We start from the raw sequence: 14,999 nt of genomic DNA, 5'->3' as shown, positions 1-14,999 counted from the left end.
ATTCTTTGAGCATGCCCCACTAGTCCTACACTAAGCAGCTACCCTGGTTTCCACTTCACTTAGCATTAGTTGCAAGCCTCTTTCTTGGATAACTTGGCAGCTTTGTGGTTCAAGGGGGAAAGAAAAAAAATCTCATCCTATTAAGTGTAGTCCAGGGACCAAAAGACTCTGAAAGATAGGAAACCCTTTCCACCGTGAACAAACAGCAGAGCTGCACTTGAAAATACAGGTTTAAATTGCATTTCCAAGCTACCCTGCTCCTGGGGCCACCTCCATGCAGGCAAAGCACGCTATCAGTTAATACCCTCAAACAAACCCTTCCCATTCCCAGCCCCACAGAGAGCTTGCAAGGTTTTAAACATGCACCATTTGTATCACAAAAGCCACTCAAAGCAGCTGTCCTGGACAAGGCTCATCTCTAGTTAGGCACCCAATGAAGTGGACCTTCTTCTGGTAAGCACCTTGAGTTGGGATCTCTGTCAGGCTCAAAGCAAGCATTTTGCAGAGAGCAGAAACTGTAAATCACATACCAAAACCCTGTAGCTCAACAACAGATCGCAGGCCAGTTTTATCACCACACACACTTTCCAAAGCATACTTCACAGCATCTACTACCCTAGCAGAGACTTACCAAATACATGCCACATACTCCAGTGTAGCTCCAGCAAAAAGGCAGTGAGACTCCAGAAGGCATGTAGGAATACAGCACATCTCTCCTGTAATAATGCTCAGGTTCAAGGGTGCGGATCTTGTGGCAAGCCTGAAGAAGACCAACACCAAATCTGAGCTACAATAAGAACACCACTGTGTAGCACCCCTATATTAAGGCTCTTGATCGGGGTGTCACCTCAGCTGTGGTAAATGTGCTAATTTTGTGGAGCAACACAGCTACTCTGGAGGGGCTGAAACTGGTCTGCCCCAATGGCCATTGGCTGCTCACAGCCTTCAGAACAGATTTGGTTTTCACATTTTACCCTGATTTTGTAGATTCTGAAGCAGTAGTCTACCATGTTCTCAGTATCCTAACTTGCTTATCCAACAACCCACACATGCAGGGCTCTGTCTTGCTGATTTGGGATCCTCCAGCTTTGTACCCTGAGGGAAATATATTCCAGTAATCTGCTGTGCAGATTAGGCATGCAATCACTATTCCTTACATTCAGCTGTAAATCATAAGGTTTCCTGCCTAGGTCTAGATAAGAATATAACCCCCAGGCTATGCACCAGCTGACAGTATTGTTAAGGAAATGCCTGCAGATGACTAAGTGCTTTCACCTGTTTCTCTTTGCCAGGTAGCATCTCATCTGTACGCCCGGACTGAACTGAAGCTACTAGAGAAAAGCAGCAGAAGCCATTTCTCCCCTAGAAACAAGAAGCTGAGGCTCTTTAGATAAGAAATGACATCAAGAATCTGGTTAACGGCTGTATATTACTCAGGGGTACCAGAGCAGGCACTCGGGAAGGGCAAGGGAGCCTAAATACCTCTACCATAAGGGAGGGGATGAGGATACAGGACTAGAACCACATCCATCCAGCTGGGAAAGAGCTGGAACCAGGGGCATAGACAATGCCACAGGGGCATCAAGGAAAGACCAAAGCAGGCAGTATTAGTGGGATTTGCGGAGCAGCCTGCAGGCCAGTGATGGGACCAGCTGCCATGAGAAGGAAAACCATGTGGCTACCCCAAAGAGAGCAAACACTCCCAAGCCAGTGAGTCAACAAGGTATTGCCAATAGTGGAACTAGTCCTGCCTGCTGGTCCTTCCAAGAAGATCATAGACCTGGGGACCTGGACTCTGACAGAAAATGAATCCTAAGGCTATTTATCCTAGAGGAAGAGCTGCTGTCATCATGCCCAAGGACAGGACAAAGAACAATCAGAGGTCACTCCACTGTCATGGGACAATTGCCGCAGTCCCATAGCTCAAGCAGTGCCACCCTGGACTGATTATAATTGCCAATAAGCCCTGGTTGTCTTAATCTGCTTTATAGAGGTCAGCTGCAAAAATGGGGCTTTGCCTAATACCTCCTCTCCAGCTTTCAAAGCCAAGGCTGAAGAGCTCTGTTACTGTCCCTCCCCTGCCTCTGTACAGTACCAACACATAGCAGTAACATCTCATAAAATACCCACTATGATCAGAATTACCTGTACTGTGTGAAAAGAGGCAGAAAGATAGGATGTTCCACTTGTTGTCTGTGCACAAAGTTAAGATTTGAAGGCTTAGTCCCTTCGTTCACACTGCTTCTATACATGAAGTATAAGATCACAGTTTATCAGGACAGCAGTGAATATAAGACTACGAAACAGGTTGCACCACTGCTTATTATCAGACTGAGGAGTGAGAGTTGTCTCTATGGAAGGAAGACTTGGGAACTGAGGATTTGTTCTCCATTTGTATCTCAGCCAAGGCTCAAGCCAGCTAGGGGAAATTTAAAAAATCCCTTGCCCTTCCAACTCTGGTGTATCCACACACAACTTTGACCAACTAATTCATTGTTTTGTTGCTGACGTTGCTCACATTTCTTCTGCCTTTTGCCTTTACTACGCAGTGACCACGCTGGCCTCTGTGGGATGCTCACCACCGTAGCTGCAGGCTCCCTTCAGTGTGCTGTGGGCATGAAACCGAAAACTCTGATGTCATGTCTTGTAACTCATCAAAAAGTGCCTTGTTTGAAACAGAGAGATCAGGTGAGATCATCAGAAGTTTTAACTATTCTCTTGTCTTGGCATAACATCTACTTATCTGGGAGGATATTGTAAAGGTTACCTAAAATCAAAACAAAGTTGTCAGGCTTTCCTCTACCTATCATCTGTTTTGGCAAATTTACATCCTCTGACAAATATGATGGAAGGCTGACAAACACAACTGTCTGACCAAATGAACTGGGGAGATTTTAGAGGTAAGAGAGGAAAAAAAACTTTGGTTTACACTAAGTGCACATGCAAATATCCCCACATACCATCTCCGCGCCCACAGAATGCGAAAGACAGAGGAAAAGGCTACATATTATACAGCCTGATGTCACAGGAGGTGTTTTTATCCTTGATTATACTGCACACAAATACTCTTGGGTTTCCAAGTCTTGCAGATGGTGAGAACAAGAAGCAAAAGCCACGTTCACAGTTAGAGCTAATGAAATTCTACAAGCCGCTTGGGAAACTCAGAAACACATGCATAAAGTGCAGAATCGTTTCTTGTTTTCGTTTCTCTTTAGTACTTTTCTTACTTGTTCAAATGCATGTGGACTGAGCACACAGACAGAATTTCCTCAGGTGCTGCTAGACACATCCCTTTTCTGGCTCATAGCCCTAGATCCAAGTCTGCAGTCTCGGTAACCACCTACAAAGCTGCCTACAGGCAGGGAACTAAGGAGTGAAGTAAGTAGATGACTGCCTCAGAGCCTGAGAGCATGTTTAACACAGAGAGGCAGCCCTGAAGAGCATGTGTTGCCTCCAGGTATGGCACTGTATGACATTGCCCCTGCCATCAGTGTCAAGCACTAGAAGACCCTTCTCCTCCTTTCACCCGGTAACCTGTGTTTTATCTACAGTTGCATCAGCATTACCAAGGGAGGCAGCAGTTTCTCAGGGCAGCAAACCCCCCCACCAAACTGGGCCCTTGAGATACAGACAAAACCAGAAGCTGCCTTGAAAGGGCAAATGTGGGAGATATGCCAAGCACAAGTATGGGTTGCTAACAGTTTCACCCAGAGCAAAAACCTGAGTAGTACTACTTGTATTAGCCAGAATATACTGGAGCAGGTTTTACAAGGCTGAGCTTTTCCATCTCTCCTCCAGTTTTTGCACACATAATGTTGATGGATACAGAATGCAAGTAGCCATTTACATGCCAAGTAACTACATTATGTGTGCGCACAAATCTCCTGTGTTGTCAGGAAATTTCCACACATACAGCGAGGCCAAATAAATAGTTAGCCCTACATGCCTGAAAAGTTTCTGCAATCAGAATATTTAAAGGTCCATTTTCATTTTCCATTTCTTTTTTCAAAACTGCCTCACAGCCTACAATGTACAGATATGACTTTCACTTCTGAGGGCAGGTGATGCTTACTCTGATGTTCATCTCTTCCCTGCTCTCTGCAAGGACCCTGAGCACCCCAATTTTGACATTTTCCGTCTGCCCCAATCCATTTTTAGATAAACACTAATAACTATGCATGGGTACTTTTTTTCATCTTCTTCCTCGTGTCCACAGTCCTCCACTAAGAAGTAAAGGTTAAACAACAGACACTTGTATCTTTATGTGGTAAAACAAGCTTCTGTATTTAAGATAAACTTTACAGGACAGGTGGTTTCCTAGAATTGAATACACACAAGAAAACATTTAACTATCCTACATAAACGTCAATAAGGTATGAAAAGTGAACACCTAATAAAGCAGATATAGGACACAATAAAAAGGGTCCCTAAAACAAAGAGCAGGTTTGCAGCAGTAAACACTCACATTCTGGGCTGATTGAAACAGGGAGTTTGTCCAGCCTTTGCTGCCTGGCCTTCGGCATTGCTAGCAACCCCACAGCTCTTCTAGACTGCTTTTTCGTTTATTCACTTGGGGGTAGGTTTGACCCAGTACCATCATCCTGCTAGGGTTATGTCTGGGACTGCATCCACAGGAGCACTTGTACAGTGTCTGCATTAGGAGCTCGGTGTGCATTTCTACCTTTATCAGAATTATAAACAACGAAAAAGGGAAAAATACAGAGCAAACATTATCTATTGTTAATTACCTGTAAAGTAGGGCTTTTGCCACTTCCCCAGTTTCTAAGAGCTCTGAAGTGAAACCTGAAAGAAGCCACCCATTGTTTTCAATTGTGCAAGAGCCAGGAGCAAATAGGGCTCAAATTGCAGCTCTGAAAGGCGACAGGAAATTGGCAGCCCGGTAATCTGCTCCCAACTATTCAGTAACAAAGGCTACATTCCTCCTCAAGTAGTCACCATTAGAAACCCAAGGCCGATCTATTTAGTAAAGCCCACAGAACAAATCTGTGGAAATAAAGAGTTTTAATTAGAAGGCCATAGGATGTGGCTCCAGTTTTGAGCCCCGCAAGTAACATGTATTATTGAGGCTCCTACCTAGTTTCCCACATACCCAGGCGCTGACACCCGGAGCCCAGGATCACTGCCATCTGCAAATATTATTAAAAAGAAACCCCCAAACTAATTAATGTGAACTGTTTATTACAGATGGCTCATGTACAGTGTGCTGTAACAAGAATGTTTTAAATTGGTCCCAACCCCAGTTCTCCCGGCGGCAAAAGGGAAGTATTTTCCTCAGAGCTGTTTTATCAGGCATAGATGATTTAAAAGAATTGAAGTCCAAGTGCAAAACGCTTTGAGGTACTTCTCAAGAAGATACTGCAATTTTTGCCACCTGAACAGATAAAGTCATCCCAAACCCAGTGGGTTAGAAGGAATGGGAAATCAGAGGAACGTTTACAAGGCACGTTATCTACACCTGGCAGCAGTGATCTGGAACTACCATGGCAAGTGCTCCTGCTCCAGTACAGGGCAAGAGACAGAAAGGGGAGGAACAAGCACACAGGCTTTAAAGCTCAAGTTTTGGAAGCCCATACAAAAATCTCTATGGAAGCTCCAGAAGGGCTTCTTATATATCTACCAACTCTCCCAGAGAGAGACCCTTTGACTATGTAATGCAGCAGAATTGATGCATTTTCAACTATAACAGTATTTCCTTACATACTCTTTCAGATCAGTAAACTTGAGACCAGACATCAGGTACTGCCAAACTTTGACAAAGTTCATCTGTAGATTTGAACTTCAAACCAAAACAAAAATGAGATCCAAATATACTGTGTTTCCCACCCTGACTAACCAGGCTGATCTTCACCATGATTCAGAAGAGATACAGAACACATAGAAATGCATTAAATCAGCAAGTGCCTCAGTAGTAGCACAGATGGCTCTTGTAGTCTTAGTATGTTTCATCAGGCAGAACTTCGCACGCTATGTAGAAAAATGAACAAGTGTACAATTAGTCTCTAAAAGAAAGGGTTGGTTAAATTGAAACTTGATTTTGGTAAGATATAAATGGTGCCAAAAATTGATTTTGAGCAGGGGCAGCTAGGAGACCTTGGTATTAAAAAGAAGGTACCATGCAATTTCCCAATATCCAGAAAATAGAGAAAAGCCCCAGCACTTCCCCTTTCCTTCCAGGCAACTAGTTTATACATTGTCATTTTGAAGTGCCCTACTTGTGAAGCCCTCTCCTGAAAAGGAGAGGACCTTTGCCAGGCAACTTCAGCTTTTCCTCCTACTTGAAGCATGGAAGAAGAATCCCTATGGCACTGGGAGAACTGTCAGATGGTTTGGAAGTTGAAGCATGCCCCAGAAGACAAGTGATTTACTTTAAAATATCCATTAAGTAGTTAATCAGTTATGTAATTTCAGTGTATGTTTAGGGTATTCCAGCTACTTCTCACAGTTACTTTGTCATATAAGCTGAGAACATGCCAACACTTAGGAATGCTAGATCTTCATAAGACAGTGTGCTGCTTTACCAACTCAATTAATAAACAAAAACACAACAAAACAACAACAACAACAACAACAACAAAAAAAAAAACACAAAAAAAACACAGAGAAAAAAAAACAAACCCAAAGAAAAAACCCTACCACCGGTATCGAGCCCATTCAGACCAGTTTGCACTAGCATTAGGCCCCAGTGTAAGCACACTGTGGCCTGGCCAACTTCATCCCTGGTATAAATCCATCAACCTCATTCAGAAGAATCATTCTGTGCATTCAGTCATACCACGATAGTGACCCTGCAGGGTCAGGCAGGATGGAAGTCCCATTGTGCTCTTTACTGCACAAACACAATGAGGTTCAGCCCTTTAGAGTACTGCCTCTGTCAGACATTTGTGCCTGTTGACAATGTGTTCTGTAGGATATTTGTTTTCAGATTCATAGCACTGTACATGTACACAAAAGTTTACCAAACAGGGCATGCTTACAATGCAAGATAAGCATGGCATCAGACACACCTTTCTTTAAGGCTGAAAACAAACATGTGTTTCTTTTTCCTCAAAGCAAAGAGCAAAGACATTTTCAAGCTGAAGAGAGCTAATTTTGTAATATGCACAACAATGACATTCCCCTGGAAATAAAACATTTATCTTCCTTTTACAGTATTGTTACTTGCATACATCAGGAATACTGAAAGATCCAGGTGAACTTATGATCTTTTTGAGGATAAAATCAAAAGTTTTAGAACCTTAAACCTCAGGAATAAGATCATGTGTGGTCTGCAGGAAATCTGTCCTGTGTTTCTGTTTATTGATAAAGTAAATGAAGAAGTAGCTCATCTCAAGACACCTTCAGCAGAAGTGTGGGGGGCAGCTGCAAGCATGAAGACAGGAGAAACATCAGCACTCCTCTTTATCACAAATACAAACTGAGCAGTAAACATCACTCTAGAAATAACACTCCATTCCAACTGTGTTGGCTTCTGATATGGTGGATGGTGTGTCCATGTCCTTCTTTTTGCCTATAACAGACACTGAGTTTGGATTTAACACTCCAGCCAAGAAACACAGTATCTGGCAGGATACACATGTACAGACATAGCAAGGCATGTAGCTGAAATGAGAGCTAATCAGTACCTATACACAACTAGCTATGCTCATAAAAGCAAAGCTCACTCTAAAACATACACATGCACAGAGGCACAGAAAATGCAGTCGTGAAGTTCAACGCTCATTGCAGTGCTTGCAGGAATCTATGTCCTCTGCATGCATCTGGCGAGTTGGCGGTGGGAACATGACCTGCAAGCCTGCAGCAAGCGAGCATCCACAGCGCAAGGGTGCACAAAGAGCCTGAACAACTCTGTACTCTTTTAAATGCTGAGCCAGCAACAAGAAACTGATCTGTGGGGTATCAGTCCCACATACCAGTGGCAGACCAGGTCCATGCTCTAACATGGAAGCAGAACATGCTGAAGGAAGCTTTTTCTGGGTAGTTTGAAAGTTTTTTAATAGATCCTTCCTGTAAGTATACAGCTTATTACCACAGGCCCCATATGGCTCAGTAAATACCAAGGGTACAAGCCATGCCTTGGCTACTCAATCAGTGAGAGAAAGGTGAGAACCATCTACAGCAAGGAAGAACAAATGATCAAGAGCTGCCCTAAAAGCAACTTTCCTGCTGACGAAGTCTCATGAGAACAAGACTGGTGCCGCCCATGCACTGTGCGAGGCTACTGAACCCAGCTGTATGTCAGCAGAACAAGGTTTTATTCCAGGCTTTTTGAAGCACCACCATGACTGACACAAATGCTCCCACTGGAAGAAAGCCAACTATTAACCAGGATTCCTTAGAATCTGGAGGTAATTTCAGCAGAACAAGAAATACAGAAGTTTGACCAAGACCCGAACACTCCTCCAGGATAAAAAAAAAAAAATCTTATTACTTCATAGAAGTCCATTAAAACATTTCATCTAGCCCTTCTAATCCCTTTTAACAGATTTGCTTTATCCCAGACAGGGGAGCTAATCCTTTCCCACCTGTCTTTATGATATGGAACTATAAATGAGAGCAAGTACTTTTCAGTAGTTAAGCATTGCAGAACACGCTACCATCCACACCAGCATTACTGTAATGAAGCTGTCCTTAGTGAACCCCCTAGTAGGGAATGTGGAAACTTATTTACCATCTGTTTCCAAAACACATTTGTTGCCAAAAGTTTCAAGACTATAAGCAAACCAAGACTTGAATTTCAGCTTGCTGGAGGGACTTCCCTTTTTCCTTCATCTTAGACCTTAAGCCACACATTGCGGGACTATGCTGTGTACAAGCAGATGGCAGGCAAATCCATCACTGACCTGTACAATTGGGTTAGTAGGTCAGCTGAACTTGCCACCTAATTACACAACTGTTTTATACAGAGTTCTCTGTTCTTCAAGGCAGGATCCCAAAGCTATCTGAAAACAATTGAGAAATGATTCTACGACCTACATCATAATGATAGTATGGTGCTCTCCTGACAAGCAGAAAGCAACCCAGACAGCCCAATTTAAGGTTGAAGAACTGAAATCTGCACTTCAAGTCTCCTCATCACCAGAAATCTCATTAGCCTTTAGCAAACCCCATTACAACAAAACACAGGATCTCTAGCTGGTCATTCCAGTTGCTATCCTGCAGAAAGAACAGATTGTAAGGACTGATCACTTAAGGCATATTTAAAGTAACTTTTGTCCCCTCAGTCTTACTGGAGGCTTACTTCATGCAGCTGTCAGCATGCTCAATTTTTTTCTGCTAAAAGGATACGACTTTCTCTCATGCAATCCTGTGTGGTCTACACCACAAAAATCTGTCTGCCCAGGAGAAGTCTCAAGTCATTTCCATAAGGCAATGTTCCAGAGGACCTGCAAGTCAACTCAAATACCTCTACATGTGCATTAAGTACAAACAACAGAGCACCTAACCCAAGGAAAAAAAAAAACCCAACCCAGCCCAAACACTAGTATTTGTATTGCTTTAACACTATCTTCTGCAGGTAACACCTGTCAACTAGAATACCATTTAAGATACAAGGAGCTGTCATCTCATTGTTCAGTCAATTTTTCCTCCTGAGGAACAGCAGTCTGAAGTTATTCCCGAAGTTTAGTTAGTAAAGGGAGCATTCGTTAGTGTGACTAACTAGAGTGTAGGTTGTTGGTGATTTTTTTTTTTAACAAAAACTGAAACAGTGCTATGACATAGCTCATGATAGAAGATAATAAAAGACAGTATGTTTGAGTTCCTTCAGGCTTTCATCTCTTCTGCTAGGAACCAAACCAAAGCCCACATAAGTCACTTGGGTGAAACAAAAAAAAGAGAGACAAGAGGTGTGCAATACAAAACTGTTCTTGAAGAGGAATACCTAACACCCTTTAAAGCAAACTTAATCAACACACAGCTGGATTGTACCCAGCTATGGAGAGGCAGGTGCCTCAGTATTTTTGAGTGTCTGTATACAGTCTTAAAAATGGTCATATATGACCATTTGGATTTAACTGTCATCCAAGGGCTGTTTGCAGCTGCCACTGTTAGAGAAACACTGGTGATAGCAAAGCAGCGCAAAGCAAGTCGCCTGCTCCTCAGAAACATTGCTGTCTTAGGTTTGTTTCATTTCCTGAAGAGTACATCTTGGAAAGCAAACTTTGTATATGCACACTGCCACCCTGTAACCCTCCCAGCCCATCAACTTTGTCTCTCAGAGGCCAGGAGAGCAGCATCACTAACTGTATATACTGTTTCCTAGATGTAACCAGGTGATGATTTCACTTTGTACCTCACAGAAGTTATCTAGGCCATTTCATAAGGCAAACACCTTTTCAAGCAGCCCATTATAAGGCACTGGATCAGCTTTGACAGAATAACTACAAAAGCTGAGCTCAATCAAGTCATCAGTATGGTAGGAGTTAGAACAGCTTGAACAAGGCAATTTGAAGCAGCAGGACCTCAAAACGCAACATTTGGCAAGTTATTACTGGTTTAGAGTTTAGTTTCTCTAGAACCACTTCGTCTGAAACTACATCCATTTAATAAACTTTTTACTATAGAAGAAATGTGGTGTTAGCCTTGACCCACATGAACAGAAGAATAGAGGTTTCCCATTCACTCCCAATGAAAAGCTTTTTTGTCGAGTATGTGTCAAATGGCCACAAGTAGCTGTGAAACTCAGGTCACCCTTAAGAGCTTTTAATTTAAAGACAGAAAATAAAGACAGTTGACATTGAAAAAACGTGGGAAAAGAACCAAACAAGCCATAGACAGGGTCAACACAAACACCATCCCCCAAAATTTCAACACTAGCAAACTGCAGGAACACAACCATTATCTTTTTATCCTGCCTCTCGCCTTTTTAATTAGGTTTGACCTTGGTAGATTCATTACTTCAGCTGTTGTAAAATTTAACCAGCCAATTTCCTCTATAGAGGAAAATTTAAAATAGGTTTACAGGTTAATTTAGTGTTCTTTAGGAAACGAAAAACCTGAAGTTATGGTTTCCTCCTCCACAACTGTATTTCTGAATGCTTTGGTAAATAAATAGGGCCTAGACTTCTTAGCACTGTTAAACACAAGGTATACATTCAACAGTATTAAATATTCCAGAGCAAAAAATTTACTTGATATATAGGAAAAAAAAACAACCTTAAAATCAGGTAAACTAAACTAGAGCACAGACTAGTGGTTTTGAAGTATCAACAGAAGTTATTTGCCACCTGACAGACCCACAGGGAGGAGAAACCCCAGCAACACAGGCACATAGCTCACAACCTGTCATTGTAACAAAAGAATAAGAGCCATTTTCATTAATTAATATATTTTCTGCATTATAGTTAACATATGTACTTTCTTCGTGTCATTCTTATTTCGTTAGGTATTGATACTTTGTTATATTCAGACATGAGTACATTTTCAAAGTCTTTTGCAATAAATATCATAAAATAATAGAGATTCACATAATAAATATTCTTTACAATAAAAAAGTTTTAACAGACTTTTGTCTTAAAAATAGTTGGGATTCAACTTTGTTTTATACATAAAATATACAAAAAAGGACCACAATTTGTGGCTAAGGCAATAAAACAGGGACAGAATAAATTTATAAAGTACAGAGCAGAGCTAAATTCACCAAAACGAAGGATGACAAGAAACAAGAAGGATTCAAGAACAGTTAGGTGACTCTAGGGCACCTGAAGGCTGTTTGGATACATGAACACCACCAACTTTAATATCAACTGATACTGACAGACTATAAAAACAAGAGCAGGAGGGTGGAGTGAGCAATATCCTTCAAAGAGCTGACAGCAAAAGAAATGAGTATGCTGCAGCTGTAATGTCTCCAATGTGAAGATCTACACAGTGTAGCAAAAAGTGAAGTTACATTGAAAAAGTATTAAAAAAAAAAGAAGGCAGGGTAATTCTCAGAACCAAGAATGTTCTTGAAAGTTGAGACAAGAGAGGAGGGAAGGCAAAAAAAAAAAAACCAAACCAAAAAAGATGCTGCTTATAGAAGAGTCAGGCCTTTCACTTGGAAAAGCCTTTATTTTACAACCTTCTCCAGATAGGACACACACAAAAAAAAAATTATTTCACAATCCAGCTCACTCATGAAAGTTGTTCTTCCTTGGTACCCAGGGGGTTAAGTTAAAAACAACAGAATTGCTGAGAATGAAAAACATCTTTGGGAAGATATTCACAGAGCAAAAAACTTCAAGAGCCCAGTGAGCCCTCACTATCTCTTTCAGGAGTGGTTCAGTTACAAACTCAAAAGACCCTGCCAAAGCAAGCAGCAGATGCAGATTCAAGGTCCACACTTACCAAGGAACAGCAATGACTATGTAAAATGCTCGACACCCAGCCAACAGGAAGAGGAGAGCAAAGACGCAAAGGGAAGAACTTGTGTAATTGAAGTTGGGGAGACAGAAAGGAAGCAAAAGAACAGCCTCCCCCAAAATGAGAGCAGGAAGAGAAGGAGAGAGGAAAAAAAAAAAAAAAAAAAGAAATCGGCTATAACCTGAAAAACTGAAGTTGAAGGAAGTAAACCTCCCTCCAAAAATCATGAGGGCTTGCCCTGACCCCGGGAAGGGCAGCTCTCCAGTTTACAATAGACCGTGTTGGAGTTCTTGCATCGGCACCCTGGACGATTGATGCGGTCGTAACACCCCCGACAGAGTTTTAGGCATCCTTTTGCAGGAGGGTAGCAGAGCAAACAAGGCAGAAGCAGGGACATCACTCCCATGCACAGGTACCTAGAACAGCAGTGTGACTGGGAGCAAGAGCAGGGATTATCCGCGCAAGAGTCCCCTTCATCGTCATTAGAACAGTGGTAGAAGATCCCTTTGACCAAACACATGCAGGTGCTGTACTCCACCATGCTCTCTGCAGAGCACAAGCACTGTCGGTTGCAGGCCAAGCAAGAAGGGAGGGCCCTCGGGGCTGTGCACTCGCCACACTTGCACTTCCCACACTGTTCACAGATAAACTTGTGCTGCGTCAAGTCCTCTTTCAGAGGACCCTTCAGATCATCTACAACTAGAGATGACTGCTTGGGCTGCGTCCGGATTGTCCGATCGGATCTGTGGCCTGACCCCGGCCTGGATGGAGGTGACCGTCCCAGCAGCCCTTGCTCTGAGGAGGCACTGCTGTTGCTCCCAGAGCTGGCTGCACTCCCTGTGCTGGTTGATCTGCTCAAGATGGGAGCCCTCGTGTTACTCTGATGCGCCACATGCCCCACGTGGCTGGGTCTGTGTTCATAATTATTATTCACATTAATCGGTATAATTTCATGAGTCCTTTCATGCTTCTCTTGCCTTGGTGCTGTTCGCGGACCAGACTTTTTCACCACAGATGGACCTTCGGTGTATTCATTGCTGCCCCTGATTGCCTTGATCTGGTCCAGTGACAAGATGGTTGCTGGCTGGCTCTCTCTATCATAATCCAACCGCTGCCGGCTATCCAAGGAGGGCTGCTGAATCACCACTAGTGAGCCACCGCTGCCATGTTGACTTTGGGGCTCCATCTGTAGTGATTGCTACTTCTGGCATTCAGTGGGAACTTGGCATGCATCTGAAACCCTAAAATAATAATAGCAAGACAGAAGGTATAAATAAACATTGTATGTGTACATGTATACACAAATACACTAGAACAAGGGCAAAAGAAGAATAAAGAACAGGATACTTCTTGAAAACAGAAATGATATGGCAAACCACAAATTACGCTAGCCACCTGGTACTGATCTCTTTCAGCAGGGGATTACAACAGTGCTGAGGACCTGGCCAAAATCCAATAATGGGGAGAGTCTGAGTATGGCATCATAGGTGTGGAATGCAAGGAGACCCCGTGCCATTAAAAAAATAAAAAATTTCGAGTACTAACCTGTACACTTACTTGGCAAGCCATGCAAAGTGCTTCTCACTTGCTACTGAACTCAACGCTGAAACAAGGACAGTCTGTCTAACCAGCAATAACAATGCTGAGAACACCCCCCAAACTGAGCTGGAAAAGGGCAGGAACATAGTCTGGGTTGTGTTCTGCATGGTACAATGAAGAAAGAACCTGCACAATCCTCACTCTTCTGTCTGAATCTGCAGCAACAGCGCTCAACAGATTGGCACTGGGGAAGTCTTCTATTTGAAGTGATGTGTGTGCATTAAAGTCTTGAACGAAGGTCTGTCAAGTGGCCAAGGCATTTTCCACAGGGGAGTAACTTAACATACAAATCTAATATGCTCCTTAAAAAATTAAAGTAAGGGTGTGAACAGCATGTTTTCAAGTATTTTCTGACCACAGGCCACCATGTGAAAGAAAAAGGGTAGAAAAGGCTAAAATGAGTTAGGTGTCACATAAAAAGTACCTCAAGATTCAGAATGTTAACAGCTGGTGACCAAAAAAAACCCAAAACAAAATCAACCAACAACATATAATAAAATAACAAATCAATTTTCCTAAAAAAAAAAAAAAACAGATTAAAAGCTTCTCAAATAAGTACATCTTCTAGACTGACTTTTAAATAAAGATTACATATTTTGATTCCTTTTCAGTCTGCCTAGTTATCAACATGAAGATCAGATCATCGAGAAAACTGCAGTGATAGTTCTGTACCTATATGAAAATTCAGACAAGTCACCTGAATGCCACATTTATAGAGAACTAAGAAATAAAAATAAAAAAAATAAATAATAATAATAAAAAAAAAAAAAAAAACAAAAAAACCCACACTTTATTGACATTTTGGGAAAAAGTCCCTTTTCTCTTCCTCTGAGATGTCATGCATGTTTACCTGAAAGAGGAGAAATATAAGTGCTATCAAGCACTTCCAAAACTCATCTGGTAATCACGAGAAAGAATCTGCCTTGTTTATCCAAAGCACAGCCAGCACGGAGCTGTTCCCCACTCACGAGAGAAAGAGGCAAAGCGAGAGCAGGAAAGGTTTCTTCTAACAGGTACTCTGCATCTTCATCACCCTG

At 42.2% G+C, this 14,999-nt stretch overlaps 2 protein-coding genes across 2 annotated transcripts in view; both read right to left on the bottom strand.

The window, feature by feature from the left end:
* Nucleotides 1-12,526: 12,526 nt before the first annotated feature.
* SPRY1 (sprouty RTK signaling antagonist 1) lies at nucleotides 12,527-13,549 on the bottom strand. The gene has a single exon (XM_057405180.1). The coding sequence runs from the start codon at nucleotides 13,547-13,549 to the stop codon at nucleotides 12,587-12,589; it is 963 nt and encodes a 320-aa protein (XP_057261163.1). The 3' UTR covers nucleotides 12,527-12,586.
* AFG2A (AFG2 AAA ATPase homolog A) overlaps nucleotides 13,468-14,999 on the bottom strand; it is a 227,132-nt gene continuing 225,600 nt past the window's right edge. The window contains exon 17 of the mRNA XM_057405167.1: nucleotides 13,468-13,604. Coding sequence (XP_057261150.1) covers nucleotides 13,575-13,604 — 30 coding nt within the window. The 3' untranslated portion in view covers nucleotides 13,468-13,574. The remainder of the gene's footprint in view (nucleotides 13,605-14,999) is intronic.

Source organism: Pezoporus wallicus, unplaced genomic scaffold, assembly GCF_028554395.1.
Source record: "Pezoporus wallicus isolate ANWC-B61680 ecotype Strahan unplaced genomic scaffold, APGP_CSIRO_Pwel_v1 contig_6789, whole genome shotgun sequence".
In the NCBI taxonomy this organism is placed as follows: Eukaryota; Metazoa; Chordata; class Aves; order Psittaciformes; family Psittacidae; genus Pezoporus; species Pezoporus wallicus.
The sequence above is the reverse complement of the archived record's forward strand: the minus strand, read 5'-3'. Positions and strand labels throughout refer to the sequence as shown.

Bases quoted from the DNA above. Each gene is read 5' to 3' on its own strand.
- SPRY1 (XM_057405180.1), bottom strand. From the start codon at position 13,549: ATGGAGCCCCAAAGTCAACATGGCAGCGGTGGCTCACTAGTGGTGATT.